Below are 22,739 nucleotides of genomic sequence, written 5' to 3' on the forward strand. Positions count from 1 at the left end.
ATGCGTATTACGTCACATATTTAGATGATAAACAGTTTATAGGGGATTGATATCTACGTGTCCAACCACAATAGCAAAACATCCTCATTTGTCGTCTAGTGACATCCGACCAGCTGTGTTGGTATTAGTTGCCCCAGCCAGTATTCTTTTTTAAATATAAAAGAAGGGGAAAAGGCAAAATTAGCGAAGTGGGGAGAAGTGTACCACGGGAAAAATCGGTGTTTGTACGAGCAGCAGCAGACCAAACTACTCTATATTGCATCCGATTGGAACGGAAGAGAGTAATGCTTATCTATTCTCTCCTTCTATAGAAGATGGAAGACGAGAGAAACATGTCATTTTGTTTCATAAGAGAGAGAGATGAGGTGGTGATGTTGGGTGTTGTGGTGTATGTGCAGTGATAGGTTTGGATCCCTAGCATGAAACTTGTGTTGCCGGTGAAGATGATTTAGGGGAGAGAGGGATAGAGAGAGAGATCCATTTATTTGTCCTATCGGAATATCCTCCACCATCCAATTAGAAAAAATAATAAAGGGTTGATCATAATAAAAAAAGATGGCAAAAATTTCTTGGTTCTTTTTTTTTTTTTTTTTTTGAAAGTTGATATATTTCATTAAGGGTTTTGCTAACGAGTGCCCTAAGGACACCCGTTAAGGTGCATTGGGAATGATATTTTCCAATCATTTTACACACTGTTTGATAAAAATACTCATTTTCTATGAATTCATAATCAAAAGATGTGTAAAATATCATTCCCAATGCACCTTAACAAGTGCCCCCAGGGAACTCGTTAGCAAAACCTTTCATTAATATTAAGATAGCATTCGGGACCAGGAGTCCTAACCTGTTTTACAAAATATTAAAAAGTGTTGACTCGAGCATACCCGAGACCAATTTGAAAATACAGCAAAGTAAGTCAAAATAAAATAGCCTAACACTCCTACTTTCTTCTTTTCATCAGCATGCTTTCTTTACAACTTCCAGAACATTCTTTATACACCTTCATCTGTACGCTTCTGAAACTGCGTATAAACTAATTCTCATAACAAAAACCAAGCTTACACTCTGAAGCTTTAAAACTCTAGATCAGACGTAGGGCTGCAAACGAGCCGAGCTGAGCCGAGCTTTGGGGTGTTCGGGCTCGGCTTGTTTAGTTTTTAAGAAGGCTCGTGTTCGGCTCGGCTCGTTTAGTTTTCGAAAAAGCTCGGCTCAGCTCATGAAATATTCAAGAAAGCTCGGCTCGGCTTAAGCTCGGCTCGTCTCGTCTCAAGAATGATAAAAACATACATCTGTGGGATTTGAACCCAAGCCCCCTCTAAATCTAGCACCTTAACCACTCGGCCAAACCTTCATTTGTGGTAAACAACCCACATGCTTTTATTTTGTATATAAAAAACAAACATAATCCAAGCTTTAAAGTTTGGCTCGGCTCGGCTTGTTTATGAAGCGAGCCTAAAAAGCCCACGAGCTTTTCCGAGCCAAACTATACAAAGCTCAAGTTCGGCTCGTTTAGTTTGGCGAGCCTAATTTTTGGGCTCGGGTTCAGCTCGTTTAGTAAACGAACGAGCCCGAGCCGAGCTTTTAACGAGCCGAACCCAAACATGTTCGTGAGCCGGCTCGGTTCATTTGCAGCCCTAATCAGACGTAATCCTCCTAGAAAATATAGCAAGACTAGAGAAATCAAACAAGAAAGTCTAAGCGAAAGACAAGGTCTCTCAAGCCATGACTATTATAGATTGTGTAATTATAGATATAAACAAGTATTTCACTATGCTATTTTAAACGTTAAGGCTATCTTGGATGATCATCAAGAAGATTTACCATCAACAAACCTATAACCCAATTTTTGAATCTCCCAAATTAACAACTAAAACCTCCGGACTAATTTTAGAAAATCACTACCATCTTCAGGCAATAGACTAAGGAAGGAATCAACCCTAAACGAAAGACACTGAGGACTCTCAAGCCTAAGGGAATCAACTTCGGGCCAATTAACGCACTTCCTGAAGTCATCAAGATATTGAACTCCAATATCTTTTTTTTCTTGACTCTATTCTCCTCTAAATGATAATTGTTTTCTCTTTCTCTTTTCTTTTTTCTTCGTCTCTCTTTTTTTTTCTTTTTTTTCTAAACACTTCGCTACGGAGACTTACCAACTCTCATCCGGGGCCGGATGGCCCTTCCTTTAGGGTATACTACCCTCGGCCCCCAATTTTTCACCAATCTTCCCATCCTCCTATTCCTCACAAGCCTCTCTTCGTTCCTTCAAGTCTCTGATCGCCATAGATAAGAAAAGTTTCTCCGTAGCTTCGAGATCATCATCGAAGCCTATCCCAAAAACATCACCTATAGCTAGCATCTCGTCTAATTCCTCAGATGGGAGAACAATATTTTCTTCCCCACCTTCACCTTCCTCAATCATTTTGTCCTTCCTTTTATCTTTGGCCTCCAAACCCATCCGATTTCAGATCTCCATACTCACCTCCTTGTCTAAAGTGCCCCCCTTGAATCTCGAGACTCCTCTAAATAGGTTGCTATCAGTTTTTCAGGTCTCTCTATTTCATCCGCCAATTCTTTTTCCCATCGAAGCCGGCAAGCCCTTCTCTCCTCCTCCAAAGCTTCCTTGAAAAAAGGAAGTTTGTAGATTCGAACAAAGACATGTTTCGGATTCGTCGATCCGGAGACTTTCTTAAGCTCTTCTTTGTTTGCCAGGGCATCCTTCTTGAATTGCTTCCATTGCCTTTTCCAAATCCCCATTGAAATCTCCCTAGAGGTGGGACACTCTTCAGACACCATTTTTTCATTGTAATCCAATTCTTTCAGAAATTGGAGATCAACAACTTCAAAGGATACGGCCTTCCTCTTTCCGAGAGAGCAACGCGAGGCAGTCGACATTAAAGGAGAAGAGGATTTATCAAAATCCTTCAATAAGAGTCTAAACTTGGATGCCAAGAGGTTTCTTCTGGATTCTTCTTTTTTGTGACAACCCAAAAGCCTCCTTTGAAAGAGGGAGAGACCCCTTTAATGGCTAATAAATGAGAGTCGGTTTGAAACCCTCACACAAAATGACTGACCTGCTCTACTCGATTTAAATTTATATTCCTTGGAGCGATGACACGATCCCCACCGATTTGACAGGAGTTAATAACCGGGACTCTCGACCTCCCTTTATTCTTTTTGTTCCTATTAAAGAATCGATTTTTAATTTTCACCGCCCTAATCACTAAAGCCGACTGCATAAGTGGATCTCAGAGAGATCTTTCCAGGGGCTTTTCCCACAATGGTACAAGATTTAGCTGTTAAAGAAGACTGACCCGAACCTTTCCTTGATCTGACATCCATCCCGATCAATGATGGTTGCTTCGTTTTAGGTTTTACAGACGGCCCTGCCTTTCTCGATGTAGAGGAAAATTCAAACTCTTCAACAGACCCGTTCAACGGGTCCATCAAGGAAATTACCGGAATACCCCTAGGGGATTTAGACAGGGGCCCATCCCCGGATAAGGCCTTAGCCAGCGATATCTCATCGGAAATTTTAATTTCAGGAGTTGAATCCGAGGAAACCCCAATCGCCGGTTGGGCATTGAAAGGGATTAAAACCTCAACTACCATCTTAACTCCCACCAGGTAAATAATGGAATCTACCTAAAGATTTATGAAAGATGGTAGACATTTCCAAAGTGAAGTTAAAACTTTAACAGGGGCAAATTCTAAACAATGATCATGACTGCCAAACACTTGAGATTCTAGAACTTGGCCAAAATGCTGACCCAACGCCTCCACCGTGGATTCAGACCAGGCATGCAAAGGAATGTCGTATAGCCTGAGCCACACTGATCTTTCCCCAGTATTGATGGCGGGAAACCACGGCTGGAGAGAGAAAGATACCTGCCCAACGCATCCCCACCACGTCTTAAAATGTTCAAGGCCTGATCCTAAGAGTCAAAACAAAAAAGAACCATAGAAGGACTGATACAAAAAGGCTTATTGAGAAGAGGAAGTGCCCACTGTCTCTTAGCCCAACTCGAGACCTCTTCCGGCAAAGAGTTATTTCTTAATGAGCCCACCAAGGAGCTCTTTAGAATATATTTTTTTGAGAAAGAAGCAGCTCTTTAGAATTGTCAACCTTTCAGCTACCAAACTTGTTGGAATAGAAATCAAAGGGATTTTGTCTTCTACTGCGGGGGGAATACTCTCCTCGGGAGCAGCCTTTAGGATCCAAGATTTTGACAACCCCCCTCTAGGGACGATTTTCGACCCAAAGCATTTTCTGCAAACAAATCGAGTGCAAAAGTTCCAATAATTGCATTTCATACATCTCCAGTCTCTCTCATTTTGTTTTAAAAGATTCGCTCTCCCACGAGGCCTTCCATTACTAAACTCGAATCTTCTTAACAGCAAGTCCAAGTCCTCCTGACTTCCCAAAGAACGCGGTCTGGGTATGAGAGGGAACCTAGGGGATCCCCCCGGAATCCTCCTTGGCTAACTAAAATTAGAGTTCTCCGGCAACAACTGGATAAGATACCTTGACTGCGAAAAGCCTCTTAGGTTGAGTAACCACTTTCTACTAGATCTAGAAAGGAAGTTGTTGTCCGATCAAGGTTAATACCACAGATACATCGAATGAGATCTAAATTCTCCCGAACCAGTGAGCGGTCAGCCGGTCGACGACTAAAGTATTCCCTAACTGTCATCCTATACCCATTCCTTCCCCACCCCCACATGGTTTTTTCACTCTCAGACTCCTAGACCCCTGAGTTAGGCTTACTATCCTTTGCTAATGTCCAAATTTCTTGGTTCTTTATTTTTTTCCTTCCAACATGATAGAGAGGAGTAGGGAAGAAGAAGAGAGGGTGGTTTTGCAGAAGAAAGAAAAGGATAGATATAAAAGAAAATGAAGAGAGTAGGTTGGAAACCATCTATAAACGAAATTGGTATGCTGCTCAGCAAAGAGATGGTGGATTTGCAGTGCAACGAGGATGAGAGTATCTATCCTTATGATAAATGTATAAGGGCTGTTACTGTTAACTGGTTGAATCCATCAGTTTGTGTTCTCTAATACAAGTCAGTATCAAATCTCTATTGATTTGGAGCGTTGATTTGTTCTTGTTCTTGGAAATTTGAATTTCTCAGCTGAAGATGTGTGAACCTTCTTCATTCTCTCCTCTGTTATTCATTTTTCTCTTGAATGTTTAAAGTAATAATGGCTGGTCAAATATTAAAGCCCGAGTCCGTCAGACTTCAAGACAACAAACTAGGGCATGCTGTTATTGCATTTAGGGCGTGCAGAATAATGCTGTTATTGCATTTAAGGTGTGCAAAATCCCTTACCTATACACACATATAGACACAATACACAAAGGAAAAAAGAAAAAAATAGATAAAATCTTGCAATATTATCAAGAAAAAATCTTGCATCATTTGGGTGTTACGGAAGGAAAGAAATGCTAAAGTATTCAAAGGAGTTTCTAAATGCTCAGCTATCCTCTTTATCAAAGTGATTGCATTGACGATTTCATGGGCCAAATCTCTTCCTCGGTTCAAATTTGTTTCCGCCTATGATCTGTGGGAAAGGTGGGGAGAAGTTTGTAAAAGCGTGGAGGTAAAGCAAAAGATTGTTCAGGTCTGGGTTCCCCAGGCGCTGGGTTTTGTGAAACTCAACTTTGATAGATCAAGCTTGGGGAACCCTAGCCAGCTGGGATTGGGGGAGTTCTAAGAAATGAGAAAGGGGAGATAGTATGGGCTTTTGCAGGACCCATTGGAGAAGCGGATGCTACAGAAGCTCAGGTGTGTGCAGTGACCAAGGATTGAGGCTCATAGCAAGAGAAGCCATTACTAACGTGGTGGTGGAAGGGGACTCAATGGATGTTATTCGCTAGCTCAATGATCTTGAAAAGCTGCCATAGAGATTTGACAATCTGTTTGATGAAATGCTTGATTGTGTCAAATCATCTTCAGCAGTTTTCCAGCATGTGCGGCGCTCCGCTAATGAGGTTGCGGATATTCTTGCTAAGGTTGGAGTTTCTAAGGAATCTTTGGCGCTTATGATTCCATGCCCCTTGACTTGTCATAGCTTTGTATTTGCTTAATGGTTCTTTTGCCTTTGTATTGACCATCTTGGTCCTTGTTAAGTTTCTTAATAAATTTGGCTGCCTTTTACAAAAAAATATATTATCAAGGTGTCATTTATTGCAGCAACAAGGGTAATCTGAGCCTAAACAGGTGTCTAGGCAACAAACCTTAGCAAAAGTAGATATTACACACACGAATAGTATACTAACACTATAAGTGAGTTTGAAATGTTTTATACAATGAAGTCAATATGCATTCACAGTCCACATAGTGATGACATTAGCTAACAACAAAGCCTTTGAAAGAATAAATACTGCAGTCCACATAAAAAGCTGCCGAGCTGAATGCCAGTTCAATTAGAACTTATAATACACTACTCATATACAAGGTTTTAGATTTCAGTTTTGGTTGGAAATTTTGGTGGAAAATGGAAATCTTGTAAAATCACGGAAACATATGCAACTGATAGAATTTAAAGACAGAACTCCAGGAAATGTTAGAATAAGCACAAATATATACTTAGAAACCATCACATAAGCAAGACAACCAGCCACAATGGTTTAAAAACATCAAACGCCTAGTGATAATTCAGTACATGCCAAATTTCACAAATAATTCATATATATATATATAGACACACACACACACATAATAAATGCACCACATTTCGCATTCAATTCATACAAATATGATATGTAATACATACGGATATAGCATACCACTTATGATTTTGGTTTATGCATTTTGGTCGTTTCAATTTTGTTTCAGTGGGGATGGAAACGGAAATATTCGTTCGCATCGTGTTGATTCGGTGGAAATTTAAAACCGCGCTCAGATATAAGCTAAACCTTCACAATATGTTGCCACTAGGGGTGGACATGGTTCGGTTCGGTTCGGTTTTGGGCTAAACCCAGAACCGAACCATATATAATCGGTTCCCTGAAATTGGAACCAGAACCGAACCATATATGTATGGAACCGAACCGAACCAGAACCATATATAATCGGTTCGGTTCGGTTCGGTTTTGGGTTTACCCAACCTTCACCAATGGCCCTGTAACCCCTGTTTAGTGTTTATATATGAATAATGAATTACACTTGGTTGCTATTTCAAAAAAAAAAATGAATTACACTCGGTTATTCTGTTCAACATGGGACCGAACCCAACACTTGGTTATTCTGTTCAACATGAATTACACTCGGTTCGGTTCCAATTACACTTGGTAATTGGAAGATCCTAACTGTCAATCAATGGAATCTCACTTGAAGATGATTTCCGGGGCACAACCAATTTATGTTGTGTCCCAACAAATGAACGGTTTGGATATTCCTATGAAGTGGGCCGTACATTACTTTTTTGAAAATACTAGATTTTAGGGCCACACCCCACACCCTATAAAATCTCGTGGAAATGATATTTCCATCCCCTGCATGAATTAAAACTTATAAGGGGGTGAATTAAAATGGGCGTGGGGTGATTTTATCAAATGAGGAGGTATGGAACTTAAGGACTTAAGGTGAGGGTCGGTTCTCGGTTCGGTTTTCGGTTCCGGAATCCCAAACCCAGAACCGAACCGAATTTGCACCGGTTCCCGAATTTCGGAACCGGAACCGGAACCGAACCATATAGAAATGGAACCGAACCGAACCGAACCGAACCATATGTGCCGGTTCGGTTCGGTTCCTCGGTTCGAACCGGAACCATGTCCACCCCTAGTTGCGACCAAACAAAACAGTATGATGTATGGCATCAAATGATGTTGGAGCATAATAGGCCTCCAAAAACTCAATGGGTAAGAAAGAAATGTTGTGCATGTCTCTTACATAAGTCCATTTTCAGTTACAAGGTAATTGAATAATCATGCAATTTGCTCACCCATTGAGAGGAACTTCTCAAGTAATCTGCCAATCAGGGTTTGAAATTTCATTTTCGTTTTCGGCCTCATCTGAGAACAAAAAAACTTATAATTTTGGCCGAAATTTTTAAATTTCGGTTTCGGTTTAAATTTCGTTGCCAATCAACAAGGGAAACGCCAGCAGATTCTAGTAGCAATTGACTGAAACACATCATTAGCGGTTCATATCATGGAAACAAACTTCCTGTGGCACATTCAACACAGTAAAATGTGAACAATAGTTACGAAAAGAATGCATCTACTTACACATTCTTCAATAACTTTGGAGTTTTGAACTGCATTTTAGTAGTGTTTGGCTTTGGTATTCTGGGCAATGCCAACAACCACCTGCACAGAATTCATTCAAACTTCTCTGTGAGCCGAAAAAGATAATCTGATTTACAACTCATAAAATGCCACAAAGGCCTGAAATTTCCCAAAGCTTGGTAACTATTGTTTCAAATCACATGCATGACATATAGTTTTCTTTCTTTCTTTCTTTTTTTTTGAATGGCATATAAATTAGCTTAAAAAATATAGTTACATAAGAAAACGGTCCTGTAAGTGCTAAATTAGAGTCACAAAGCAGCCCATGTAGCATAATATTCAGCAGGAATTGTTGTTGGCACATGAGATGCCAACTTTCAAATGGCTCTCAAACTGTAACAAGGTCTAAGGTGAAATTCTAAACAAAGCATAAAAATTAAAAGCATTGGACGCAGTAACACGGCCTTCATATAAAATACTAATGTGAAGACATTCGTAAAAAGGTGGGGGTGGCACCAATTGAGGAGAAGATAAGAGAGCAACGCTTAAGATGGTTTGGACATATCCAAAGTAGGCCTTTGGATGCTCCAGTGAAGAAGTGACTCGTGCCAAGTTGATGGAGTAAAAAGAGGTAGGGGGAGACCGAGACCGAAAATGACTTACGTAGAAACAGTGAGGAAAGACTTGATGGCTAGGAATATAACAGAGAACGTGGCCTTGGATAGGAGAGAATGAAAGAAAATGATCCACGTACACGAACCCAACTAGGGCCAGGATTAGACTTAGTCAATTTGAGCCGGTAGATTCCTTTCACCTTCTTCATGAAATTTTTCTAAAGGATTCATTTAGCGCATCCCAACTAATTTGGGACAAAGGCTTTGTTGAGTTGAGTTGAGAAGTTTATAGCTGTAGTTGAGTTCATGGTTTGTGCTCTTGCAACAAACACTAACAAGTAGAGCTCAAGCTTTGCTCCAACTCTCCCCCTCCCATCTCGTATCTTTGGTGCTTCTTAAGCAGGTGTTTCTTAAGCAGGTGATTTCTTGGAATTTAAGCCCCTTTTGCAGTTCCTTTTTTTTTCCTGTTGCACCCTAACTTTGAGTCTTGCATTTTCCTTTTTCTTTTCTTTTTTGATTTATCAAAATAACCATTCACTCAATATGAATGTATGTGTGTATGAGATTTGCCGGAGACTTTAACGGAAAGGCATCTCGCGGCTGGCTTTGCATGAGAGCAGCCACCTCTGATGTAACAAATGAATAAGACAAAGTCTGCTGAAAAGTGAGCTTGTGTGGCTGCTCTCTCATGAAACAGCCAGCCGCAAAATGCCTTTCTGCAAAAGTCCCTAGCAACTCCCCATATATATATATATATATATATATATATATAGAGAGAGAGAGAGAGAGAGAGAGATTATATGTGTGCGGGGGTGGGTGGGGAGGGGGGATTTGCTAGGCAATTTAGCAGAGAGCCATTTCACAGCTGACTTCTGCACGAGAGAACAGCCACGCAGGCTCATTTTTTGGTAGATTGTTGCTAAGCAGTTTTTGTATATCAAACGGACCTCCCCAGATGGTAATCTTAATGTGGCCGATTTACCCTCTTTTGCAATCAGTTTCGCTACAGCACCTGCTGCTCTAGCTAATTGTCCACCCTTTCCAAGTGTGATTTCTATGTTATGTATGGCCGTGCCTAAGGGCATATCGGTTGAAGTTGAAAGCGTTTCATTTGCTTCTCTTCCATGGAAGTTTCATTTTCCCAGAATGTATCCTAATTTTTGGCCTAATTCTTCTGATGATGATCGATTCAACCTCTGATCAAAAAGATATACCTTGGTTATATTTCATCTCTTCAACAAAAAAAGAAGGTTCTTTTCGTGGAGAACCAAAAGGTAATTCAGTTTCCATTCCCCAGACCGTTAAAAAACAAAAAATTTCTATTTTTCCTTTGTTTTTCATTGGATCTCTATGATGAAATTGTAGTTTAGATCCCCGCCAAGGTTTCAGACAGAAAGGAAATAAGATCTTTATCTGAATCCCATCTGTTAACCAGTTTTTAACTCAAAAATATAATCACCAAAGCACGTATCAATGTAACCCATATGGCACTGCACAAATACATGAGAAATCAAATATCTAATGGTCAATAAAACATCAATAACATACTTTTTACCAATGACAAAACCATAGTTTCCTTATTAGTTTTATTTTTCATTAGTAATTTCTTAGTTTTATCATATTACAAAAAAGAACAGTATGTGGTTGGGATTTTGACACTGCCTCTCTCAAGAGGAAGCCATCACTAATCTATGCTAAACAAAGTACCTTTTTAAATTCTCTTCCCCCCCCCCTAAAAAAACCCACCACGCAGCACCACATGAAAAAAAGACTACACTCAGACATCCAAACATCAAGTTTCTAGTCCTAGATTGTAATAATTGCAGCCGTGTAGAAGAATAGAGGCCATACATCTGATTATGTCCTTGCCTTGCTCTTTTTGTGTCGTTTAAGTGTAAGTGTGTCCATCGGCTTCACATACCTTAGAAGATCGGCTAACAGAGAAGCGGATAGGTTAGCTAGGGATGGTGTAGGTAGAGTGGTTTGATTTTCTCCCTCCGTAACCAGATTATATATTTTTTTATTGTATTCTTTCTTTATCTCTGTATCACTTGGTGGATTGTCTCAGCCTTCCATTTCATTTGAATGAAATTTGCAACCATTCCGGAAAAAAAAAAACATTGATGCATTTACGGATGGATACACCAACTAAGATCAATGATAAGACACCCACTAAGACAAAACTTCATCCCCCAAAGAAAAAGGTTATATTCAGTTTTGTTTCAAAGGTCAATTTTAAAATTTCATGATGTTTATAAGGGTGGTTTAATTGTTTATAGATTAGTAGGTTACTCATCTTTGAATAGTTCTAAGATAGCAATTAAATTTTTAAAGTAATGAAAGAAGGGAGATAAACCATGTTTTAGTTTATAGCATTTCCTCCTCAGTGGATCTCATTCCACATCAATCATTGTAAAAAATGAAGGCAAGTGAAGGGTCAATCCAACTAATGGAGTATGGAATATGAAAAGCAAGTATAACAAGTATAACATAAAGAAACTAGAGAATGAAAGAGTACAAATTCACTAACCCCCTTTTTATTTTGAGTAGATTCTCTTCATGCTGAATTTGTGACCATAATGTTTTAGCATCCTCACGGGAAAAGTCCATCACCAAGACTAGAAAAATAAAATAAGGTCAGAAAATGTCAAAAGAAATCTACCCGAAAGAAGGTACATAAATAAGGCGTGAAAAATCAGTTAACAATATCCCGTAAAAATGCAGTCATGAACAAAATATATCATCAGGTTCTGGGATCGATTCTCGTGGTTGACTTTACAAAGTTTACTTCACAAATACAAAGATAATCATATATTCAACACTTCCATTAGAGAACTTTAGGAGGTTTAACCCGTACGGCTGTGGCTCTTTGGCTTAAAGTCATGGGTATGCTCCCCAGTAACGCGAGTTCAAATCCCCTGGGGCTTACCCGGCGAGCGTAGTTTACGGGTGATTGCGCGCATCCGTAGGAATAGTCCCACCCTATAAAAAAACTTTATGAGGTTTTTACAGAGTAGACGAGAGCTGTAACCATCTTTTGAATGGTTATCTGGCATTCGTCCTTCATGCAGACAACACTACAAATGATTACTAATAAAGTATACGACCCCATCAAAATTGAAACTACAAGAAATTACAACACAGCCACTAAAACACTAACACCACTACATGTCAATAACAATTCAGAACAGGATGATGAGAGAAATCAACAAGCTTATAAAGGACAACAATCTCCTCAGTGGGAAAGGTTAACCTACAAGGCCAGATCTTTCCTCTCATATTCCAGCTAATCACATTTGGCACATCATGTTCAATGAAGAAATGGCTCCTGAAATCTGGCAAAGTTAGTTGCATCTCTTGCTTTTAATACCAAAATCTCTTTCTTAGAATCTTTTACTAAGTCCTCTAGACTCCATAGTAGCCCATTCTACTCTCCCAAGTTCTCTCTTTTAAACCCACCAGCCCCCACTAGACTCAGACATCCTATAGATGAGCAAACAATTTTTTTTTTAGAGTCAATTGGATGTTAAGATTCAACCACCTTCTCAACAGCTACATTAACATTTAAAGATAATAATTAAAATAGCTTCCCAGCATTGCTAAAAATCGTCCACCTTTATGTCATGAAGCCCCTATGAATACAACCCAAATGTATAATTCAGTCCTTGTTTTTTTTAAAGGTGTAGACACTTGACAGAACCCTGGAGCGCTTTCGATGTATTTCTTATAACGCATCAGCATACGCAGAAAGAAACTCAGGTCTTCTGTTTTATTAGGTCTGTATATGTTCAGTCGCACGTTCACAATTAAATATTAAAACTTTGAAAGAGGTATACATACTAAGATTGGTGACTCCGTTAAAAGAATATCAACAGAAGTATCTTCTTGGATCTGCCACTCTTTCTTTAGTTGTCGTGTAAGCACTTCCTGTTGAGTGTGCCAAACGATTAGCCTCTTCTAGGCGTGTTGGATAACAATTGTCGCCCTTCTAATTCTCATGCAGTTTTTAAGGGGCTAATGCCTCTTCCTGACTATGTGCAACCCATGGAGTCTTCAAGGCTAGAAGAGGTACATGAAAATCTTGGTGAGTGATGCACGCAATCTAGGTGGAACAGCAACCCTTAAAATTTGGAGTTTAAGTTTTCCAATAACTCAACTATTCGATCGGGACTGCATTTAGACGACATGATTCCAACCCGAGCTTTGCTACCAAATCTAAAGAAGGACGATCGATGAAATGACCAATACTTTGCTCTGATGCCAAATCTAATGTAGGGTGAATCTATAGAAGGGATTATGTATGCTGATTTTAAGCATGGATTGAGGAGTTTAGAGCAAGTTCTTGAAGACGTTTGAGTTCCAAAAAATTTTGAGAAATCTGGATGATTCAGGAATATGGGAAAATATGTTTGAGAATAGGGAATGAGTAAAAAATCTAAATGATTTAGGAATATGGAAAAATATGTTTGAGAATAGGGAAGAAAAGAATGGTTAAAATATCTAGATGATTTAGGAATATGGAAAAATATGTCTGAGAATAGAGGAGAAATGAATGGGTAAAAATTATGGTCTTGGATCTTAAAATGTATGATTAGATTGAAAATAACATTTCTACTAGGTTTCAGGTAGGTTTAGAATGTTGCAGACATATGCTGAGAAAATGTATACATGTGCCGGGAAGTTGAAGGCGTAGCTAAGGTGTAAGCAAGGTTTTTGGGAAAGATTAAGGGACGCATCGTCTAAGCTGAGATGAGATGGGTAAAAAAAGAAGAAGAAATATGGTTTTGAATTTTATGTGAGGGAAAGGAATATTTTCGGTTCTCAGACAGATTATTTGTATGGAAGAGACAAAGAAAAAGGAGAAAAAAAATATAGATTGCAAGGGAAACAAGCTACTTATCACAAGGCATCCCACCAAGAGTTCCCCTTGGCATCTCACCAAATGTTAAGAAGATTATGATAGAATCACACTAGCAATCCTGAGGCTTCACACCTTAGGAATGATTAGGCATCGCACCTTGAGGATGAAGGATTCACACCCACAATTTTACAAAGTAGTAAAGAAGAACCGTTTTCATTCATTCACTCATTCCATCATATCTGAAAGAAAAGTGCCATAAAGCTTACGATATACAAGAAAAGGAAGGGAACTGAAAAGTTCTAAACTCTAAACAAAACCTCGACACTTTTGGACTAAAATATCCTCTAATGACATAAAACTCTCCCCGCCTAGAATTCCCATAGAAAATGTGTGAGGCCTATTTAGAATCCTCATAACTCAAAGAAACAAGTGACATAGGTACGAAAAGACCGTGGTACCCCTCCTATAACTTATGGGACTTAAAGATCACTTAAAAACTAAAATGCGGGCCCTAGGATGGACCCCATCAGGGAGAGAGCATGAACTTCCATCTTTTTAATGATGGGAAGATTTATTAGAGAAAAGAGATGGGAAACACCCCAGAGAACAAGATGGTCAATACAAACGACAAGTAAGAAAAACATATAAAAAAATACATAATCACAAATGGAATAAACTTACGGTTTAAGCTCGAGAGAGGAGGAAGTTGTTGCTTAGGCTGCGTTCGGTAACAATTCTCTTGATTCTCCGCATGGAATCAAGAATCAAAATGAATTTTTTGACCACTCCTAACAATAGAATTGAATCAATTTTCCCATCTTTTCAGCAAAATAACATTTGGATGTGTCAAAAATGAATTCTGTGTTAACTGCAGTAATTCATTTCAAAAAAAAAAAAAAAAGTTAACTGCAGTTCTGGAATATATGCGTCATCACTCTTTGAGAAGAATGTACGCATGCCTCAGGTATAAACACAAGAATTTTAACATTTCTCTAAATCCATGATCACTAACACTCTCCAGACCCCGCAATGATGGGAGCCTGGTGCACTGGGCCGCCCTCTAAATCCATGATCACTGTCTGCAGATTATGCCAAGACCAAAGAGCATACTTAAAACAAACCGGATAAAAATCCAGGGAAAAAAATAAACTGATTTATCATACCCTATTGACAAAACAAGACCTAACTGAACCGTAAAATATTAACTAAATATCCTCAGCTCTACAACCAAAAGTGCAAAACCATCATGCATTTCCAATCTAACAACCCATTGATAGAAATGGAATTTCACAACTCAACTCAACTCAACAAAGCCTTTGTCCCAAGCTAGTTGGGGTCGGCTAAATGAATCCTTTAGAAAAAAATTCATCAAGAAGGTAAATGGAATCTACCCGGCTCTAGTCCTGGTTCTATTTGGATTCTTCTACGTGGATCATTTTCTTCCATTCTATCATATCCAAGGTTATGTTCTTTGTTATGTTCCTAGCTATCAAGTCTTTCCTCACTGTTTCTACCCAAGTTATTTTCGGTCTACCCCTACCTCTTTTTACTCCCTCAATTTGGCACAAGTCGTCTCTTCTCACCGGAGCATCCAAAGGCCTACGTTGGATATGTCAAACCATCTAAAGCGGTACTCTCTCATCTTCTCCTCAATTGGTGCCACCCCCACCTTTTTACGAATGTCTTCATTTTTAATTCTATCTAACCTTGTGTGGCCCGCACATCCATCTAAGCATTCGCATCTCCGCTACACTCATCTTATGCACATGCTGCTTCTTGGTGGCCCAATTCTAAGCCATACAACATGGCTGGCCTCACAGCTGTCTTATAAAACTTTCCCTTCAACTTGGTAGGGGTTTTAAGGTCGCACAGAACTCCTGTTGCAAGCTTCCACTTCAACCAACCTGCTCTTATTCTATGGTTAACATCCTCTTCCATCTCTCCTTCCTTATGTAGAATTGAACCATGATAGCGAAAGATATCCCTCTTAGGTACCTCATGTCCAGTCATATTTACTACATCCTCGTCCCACCTCCTTACATTGCTAAAGTTGCATTCCATGTATTCTGTCTTAGTCCTACTCAGTTTAAAACCTTTAGACTCCAAGGTAGTTCTCCATAACTCTAATTTAGCATTTACTCCTGCTTTGTTGACCATGGTATGGTCAATCTAGAAATGAAATTTCACAACCATAAACAAAAAAATCCCTCATCATGGGAAGCTCTTTGTTGACCATGATATGGTAGTTATGGAAGGAAAGAAATGCTCGAGTGTTCAAGGCTATGTTGCATGGATTCTTTGCCCACCTATGCCGAATCCATGTCAACACATCTCTACAAACGAATCGGACATTGATTCACGTGGGACACACCCGAATTCTTGTCGTAGCCATGTGCCCGTGTCCCTCACGAATCCTGTTTTTTTCGGTTGAATTTGATTGATCTTTGTCTCTTTTAAGATGCGAATCCTGCATATTTTCCCTTTAAACGTGTTTTCTTCCTAACTTTTTTTATATGAAAGCACAACCTGTACTCTTTTAATAAAAACCTATGATTCATGGACACGTCGGTTTTTTAGTCTAGACCCGTGTCGACACTGTGTCGACACGCATTCAGACATGTCCACTGAATTTTCCGTGGCTTTTCTCTGCAACTTTTTAATTTACATTGTGTCTTTTAACTTTTTAATATACTGTGTGCCAGGCTTGTCTCTGTCATTGTACATTTTATTCACTGTAAACTTCTTTTAACTTTTTACTGTGAAAAGAAGAGATATGATGTGATGGGACCAGCTGTCAATACATCTTACACTTTATTTATTTAATGTGAAAAGCATTCGTCTTTATAACTTTTTAAATTTTATTTACTGTGAAATACAGATAAGAGGGTTTCTTTTTATATTTCATTTATTGTTAAATGTAGACTTATGAGGTGACAGGTTATCTGTTACCTGACAGACAGCACCTGACAGATAGCATCTGTCAAACATGAATACATCAAAGTGAGGATAGTACCTTTCAAGGAAGTATTTACACTTTCGTGGAGGAACAAGGATGACAGTCATTAGATTCAATTCGACACTATGTTCAGGGACAAGAAATCAGCACAAACATATTTTGATATTTTCACAGACCATCTTGTCTTTTAGTATTTAAAGACTAGTGAAATCACAGCACAACCATATTTTGATATTTTCATAGACCATCTTGTCTTTTAGTATTTAAAGTGTTGTCAAAAGGTTATTTACATTTCCCAAAAGCTCTCACAAGACAATTAAAGAAGAAAAGACGGCTGGGTTTGTGGAAATATCAAAATATGGGTGTCCTGATACCATTTCCCTAGATTTAATATATTGGAATATGAGTGCAAAAGAAAATTATTATATTTTTTTAATACCTATTTTCTATGGTTTTTTTCCTAGAAGGAAAACCCTCTTTTAGTTTTTTTTTTTTTTTTTTTCTTTTGAAAATTGACAGTTTCATTAATACTATGAAGATTACATTGGGGACCAGGGGTCCCTACTTGCATTACATGGAATCAATTGAGGGTGGCCAGAAGCATACTCCTAGGCTAGTAAAAACGAAAAGAAGTGATCTTCTGAGTCAACCGCTACAGTGAGGTCCACACTTCCATGCGCTGCCACCAGGCTGAATAACTATTTCATTTCCCTTTCAAATTCTTCATCTACTACCGGCCGAGAGTGCCTTCACTATTCCCCCTTCCTTTCCTTCACACTGCCCAATGGTCTCAATTGAATCAAATCCAACAAAAAGTGCCATATTTGTGGGCCCCATCAAGCCATATGTGTGAATTGCCACGTCACACAGACTTCTCCACCACTTTCTAGCTAGCGAATTCGATCTTCAAAACCCTCTTTTAGTATCCTTCCTCTTAAATTCATAATTTTAGTGTTGGCACTGATTTTTGATATATATGTATGTAGCCGTGTCCCCATTTCTAGATTTTGAAGGGTTGCCGTGTCGGACACTCAGTGTCCGTGTCGACATGCGACACCTGTGTCCGTGTCCACAAATCATAGATAAAAACATAGCGCCTCGACCCTCTAACCCCTTCCTCCTTCCACTCTCTTAATACAAAACTCGCCTCAACCCTGGAATTTTTCATGAATATATACATATATTTAATTTTTTAATTTTAAAAATTTTATTTTATTTACAATTATCGAATCTGAATCCTACTTTTGGGGGTTTGCCGAATCTGACACCTTGAATCCGTGTCGGATCCCGACACACGAATCTGAATCCATGCAACACTGGTTCAAGGGGGTGAAGAAAAACCCTCATCATACTTCCTCTAGGGCTGGCAATTTCACCCATGAAAATGGGGATCCGCCCCGCCCCACTCGGGGGCAGAGATTCCCCGATCTCAGCGGGGACAGGGATGGGATATAAAAATTCCCCTGAAGGGGGGGACGGGGTGGGGATGGGATGGGGATGGGCTCGCCCCGCCCCATTTCAATATGCGAGACATTATGAATACCCTCTTATTTTAGTACTGTTTTAGTGTTTTTTGTGAACAATAAACATTTCTTTTAGGTTAGTGATATTGGCACTACTATATTTTGATAAGTGCAAAAACATGGCTGGTCTTTTCTTCTTCATGGGCGTTAAAAAGCATTTTTTGAGGCAGGGATTTTTGTGCGGGGCGGGGATGGGGATTCCCCCCATCCCCGAAGCGGGGACAAGGAATCTTCCTTCCGGCGGGGACGGGGAATGCAACATCCGGCCACGCCCCACCCTGTTGCCAACCCTAACTTCCTCTAGCAATCACGTTGACCACTGCTTGGGCTAGGTCCCTCCCTAGCTTTAAGTTTGTTTCAGCTCATGATCTATGGTATGGTTGGAGGGAGGTATGTTCTAGTCGTAAGCGAGTTTATAAGAGTGGTCCCCAAATGCCCCCCCTCCTCTCTCCACGAGGCTTTCTTTAAATTAATTTTGATGGTTCTAGCCTTGGCAAGCCTGGACCTTTTGGGATTGGTGGCCTTCTTAGAAACACGAGGCGGGGTCACGTTGTGGGCCTTTTCAGGCCCCATTGGTTTTGCAGACTCTAATGAGGCAGAAATCAGGGCAGCTTTGCAAGGCATTAGGCTAGGGAGTCAATTGACTTGGCTAAGCATATAGTGGAGGGAGATTCACTTAACGTCATCGGATGGCTGCAAGGTAAAAAGTCAGTCCCTTGGAGATTTAGGAGTTGGACGGATGAGATTAGGGATCGTATTGGAGCGGCGAATGTAAGTTTTGAGCACGTAAAAATATCTGCAAATGAGGAGGCGGACAAAGCTTGCTAGGGAAGGTGCAGGGAAGCAAGAGCTCGAGCTATTCGATTTTCTCCCCCCCCCTTAGTGTTCTTTTGTTTGTTCTCTTTTCATTTCTTTTAGTCATCCTCCTAGGTCAGCTTCGTATATTTTTTTCTTCTATTAATGTATATTTGTTTCTTCCATTAATGATATCTAACCATTCAAAAAAAAAAAAAAACAATGCCCACTCCAATATTAACAAAGAAAAGCAAAAAATGCATCTTCAAAGCTTAAAAAAAAAGAGACACAAAACCCATAACTAGTTAGATAAAAGAAAAAAAACATTTACAATCATAAAAAAGAAATCCAAAACCCATTCTAATCTTATAAGGCAAAATGAATGCCTAAAACATAGCATTCATAGCAAAAAAAACAACAAAAAACAACTAAAACCCATCACAAACTTCTAATCCAACAACCTAACAAAATACACCATCACAAACAACAAAAAACCAATCTCTAAAATACACAAAAAAAAAACGAATAAAAATAATAGAAACTCAAGAGGCAGAATCTGCTCACCTCCAACCCAAAAGGTATCATCGGATATGCAAATCAAAACCAAAACAAACCCATAAAAATTAATATTTCAACAAAACAAAAATAACCCAACATTTGAAAGAACAGGAAGGCCATTTAACCAAAAAATAAACATAAAAAGTGAAGACATAAAAATTACCCAAAATTACAGCAATACATAACATGATAATTATTATCTTGTAGTGCATTGTTTATCCCCAACGGCAGATCTTGTTGCAACCTCTTGAAATCCCTCACCAATCACCCTCTCTCCAGCGTTTACAACTTACATCGATACTTCGATAGAAATTAGAGTACCTTGCCGCTGAAAAATCTCAGCTTCGTACCAAAATTTTATAGTTTCCCACTAGAATAGAAAGGAAAGAGGGAACAAAAAGACTGATGGATGTGGGGCGCAACATTAAAAAATAAGCCTTTTCTTCTCCTTCTGTCCTTAAAAACTTAGTAAAAAAGTATAGGAAATGTGAGAGAAATTGGGAAAATATATCTATAGAAGATCAAATATATGGCATGACGAAAGAATAATACACAACTAGCACATAACATACAGATCCGCCTATCCTATTGTGTATGCGAATCCCTCTTTATGGTACAGTTGAGGATCGACCATTCTCCTCCTTTTTCCCATCTTCTTTCCTCCTTTCTGTTTAAAATCCCAACATGGGAATAAGCTTAATCGTAAAAAGAGTGCTAAAAACAATTTTGCTAAAGTTATAAATATGCCAATTCAAGTCAAGAGACAGGGTTCTCCCGGGCATGAGGGGTGCCTAACACCTCCCCCCATGTAACCATATCCCTTATCCCGAATCTCATCAATAAATATAAGGGAAAATTACATTTACACCCCCTCTAGTTTCTGACACATACACTTCTACCCCTATTGTTCTAAACGTGACAAGTACACCCCCTGTGGTCCCATTGGGTTTTTTTAAGGTGACGGAGCAGACGGCGAGGCGAAAAAGACCAAAATGCCCTCATCTTCCCCAACTGAAAATTAGGGTTTTCATACTTGAAAACTGAAAAATTGGGGTTTGATTCAAACTCTTGTTGATTTATCGACATAAACCCTCCATTTAGGAGTTTCATTTGTCTTCATTCACATCATTATAATGATTTGCACAAAAACCCTAATGTTTTAGGGCTTTATTTTTTGTTTTTATCAAAGTTTTTTTCTTGAAATGTGGGTTTGATGTAGCCATGGGGTGGGGTTCGATTGTCTGTGGTGGAGGTGATGGCGGTGGCCAGAGATAGCGACGGCGGCGGTGGCCGAAGGTGGCGACGAAGGCGGTGGCCGGAGGGGCGACGGTGGCTGCGGGAAATGATGTAACCCTAATCCCTCTGCAAATGAAGGTATTTCTGTCCTCAGAATATTAACCATGGTTAGTTTCAGTCTTTCCGTCAGGTTAAACTGACGGACTGTTGACGGAGGGGGTGTACTTGTCACGTTTAGAACCACAGGGGTAGAAGTGTATGTGTCAGAAACTAGAGGGGGTGTAAATGTAAGTTTCCCTAAATATAAAAAGCAATTGTCGCTCTCTCAAACCATAATGTAAACACAATTTTTGTTTTTCTTCTAGACAAATCTGCTCCACTTAATTCCTCTTTCATGGCCACATATCTTTCCGGCTAAACAATGGGAAATCTTTCTCCTGAGATGAAATATAACTGTTAGATGAATAGGGTTATTTCTGTAACTTTCTTATTATTAAGTATAAAGATAATTGGGGCGTGAGTTAGAGAGAACTAATGACTCTCTTCTCTCACGGAAACCCCTATCTTTCTTCACTACTTCTTCTTCTCCATTCTCCATTCTCCATGCAGTTATCTAACATGGTATTAAAGCCATGGTAGATCAACACATCTTCTTTCCTCTTTTCTACTTTTCTTTTCTTGTTCCTTCACCCTAATCAGCCCTAATCTAATCAACCCTAACCCTAATCAGTCCTAACCTTAATCAGTCCTAAGTCCTAACCCTAACCTGACCCTAATCTAATCTAAACCCCATCCTCCCTGAGACGTCGTAGACCCCATCCTCTTTCCAGTGTTGCTACAGCAACCCCCATCTCCTATCTATGCCGTATACCCCTCCCATTTTGCCGTATATCCCTCCCCTTAGTAATAACACTCTTATCTGCCGCCAATCCATCCTCCCATGCTGTATACCCCTACGACCCTCTCTATGTCGTATACCCTTGCCGTACCCCCCCCCCCCTCCCTTGTCGTATACCTTCAAGCCCCAACCGTATACCCCAAGCCCCCACATCTATCGTACACACCCCATCCGTCCCTTTCCTCCCTCTCACAACCCCTCTGTCTGAGTTGTGTTCATTTCTTTTCTCCACCAACGACCCTTCTGAGTCGTGTTAGTTTCTTTTTTCTACCCACGACCCTTCTGAGTCGTGTTCGTTTATTTTTTCCACCCACAATCTCCACCCAGACCCTTTTATGACTACAGTGTAGACGGATAGTGAATTCTTGCTTGTTTCTTGGTAGTTTGGGGGTTTCGTCGTATTCGTGGTGATATTAATGGTTGTTTGTTGGTGGTGATTATTGGTATATTGTGATTGTTGATTGATGCTCTTCATGAGCCCTGTTGTTTTGATGATATTGGTGGTTTCTGTGAATGGTGCGTGGGTTGATTGTTCTTTCGGATTGATTTGTCGTGATTGATGGTTGGTGGTGGTATTGATGGTTTGATTGTTAGTAGTGTTGTTGGCGAATTGATGGTTGGTTGCTTCGTGATTGTGGTTGTTTCTTGGTGGATTGTGTTTGTCGTTTCTTTTTCTTTTCTTTTTTTTGAGACGCTCCGTGGTTGTAGGCTCTTTATGTTGGTGCCGGTAGTTTCTTGGGGTTGTGATTCGGTTATATTTGTGGTGGCCTGTTACGTGGTGGTTGGTGACTTGGTTGACCTTGATTCAGTTTTTTTTCCTTTTGTTATTCGCCGTTTATCCCATTCAGTAACTGTTTATGGAACCCTCTGAGACATCCTTGTCGTCAATGACTTCCTTGAAAATCGATGGGGCTTCTTCTTCTTCCACACCTAGCTATTCTCATGCGGAGGCCCCTTTACAGATGACCTCGATTAGACTGGAGGGGAAGAATTATCCTCCTTGGAGGCACGCCGTACTTACTTACCTACTTGGTCGTGGTAAAGTACGATTTCTAGACAGTGCT

At 39.7% G+C, this 22,739-nt stretch overlaps 1 protein-coding gene across 4 annotated transcripts in view; it reads right to left on the reverse strand.

The window, feature by feature from the left end:
• The window catches only part of LOC143860173 (DNA double-strand break repair protein), a 64,002-nt gene that overhangs the window by 33,170 nt on the left and 8,093 nt on the right, over positions 1–22,739 (reverse strand). For 3 of the 4 annotated variants that reach the window (XM_077370730.1, XM_077370728.1, XM_077370729.1), the window contains exons 2-3: positions 11,379–11,466; positions 8,235–8,315 (exon numbers count right to left, since the gene is read on the reverse strand). In XM_077370730.1, the coding sequence (XP_077226845.1) occupies positions 8,235–8,315; positions 11,379–11,458 (161 nt within the window). In that variant the 5' untranslated portion in view covers positions 11,459–11,466. Of the gene's footprint in view, positions 1–8,234; positions 8,316–11,378; positions 11,467–22,739 lie in introns of those variants that run through there. The other variant, XM_077370732.1, reaches the window with a different exon arrangement.

The sequence above is a fragment of the Tasmannia lanceolata genome, unplaced genomic scaffold, assembly GCF_043159265.1.
Source record: "Tasmannia lanceolata isolate RefF3 unplaced genomic scaffold, GAP_Taslan_0.1 ptg000037l, whole genome shotgun sequence".
Taxonomy (NCBI): domain Eukaryota; kingdom Viridiplantae; phylum Streptophyta; class Magnoliopsida; order Canellales; family Winteraceae; genus Tasmannia; species Tasmannia lanceolata.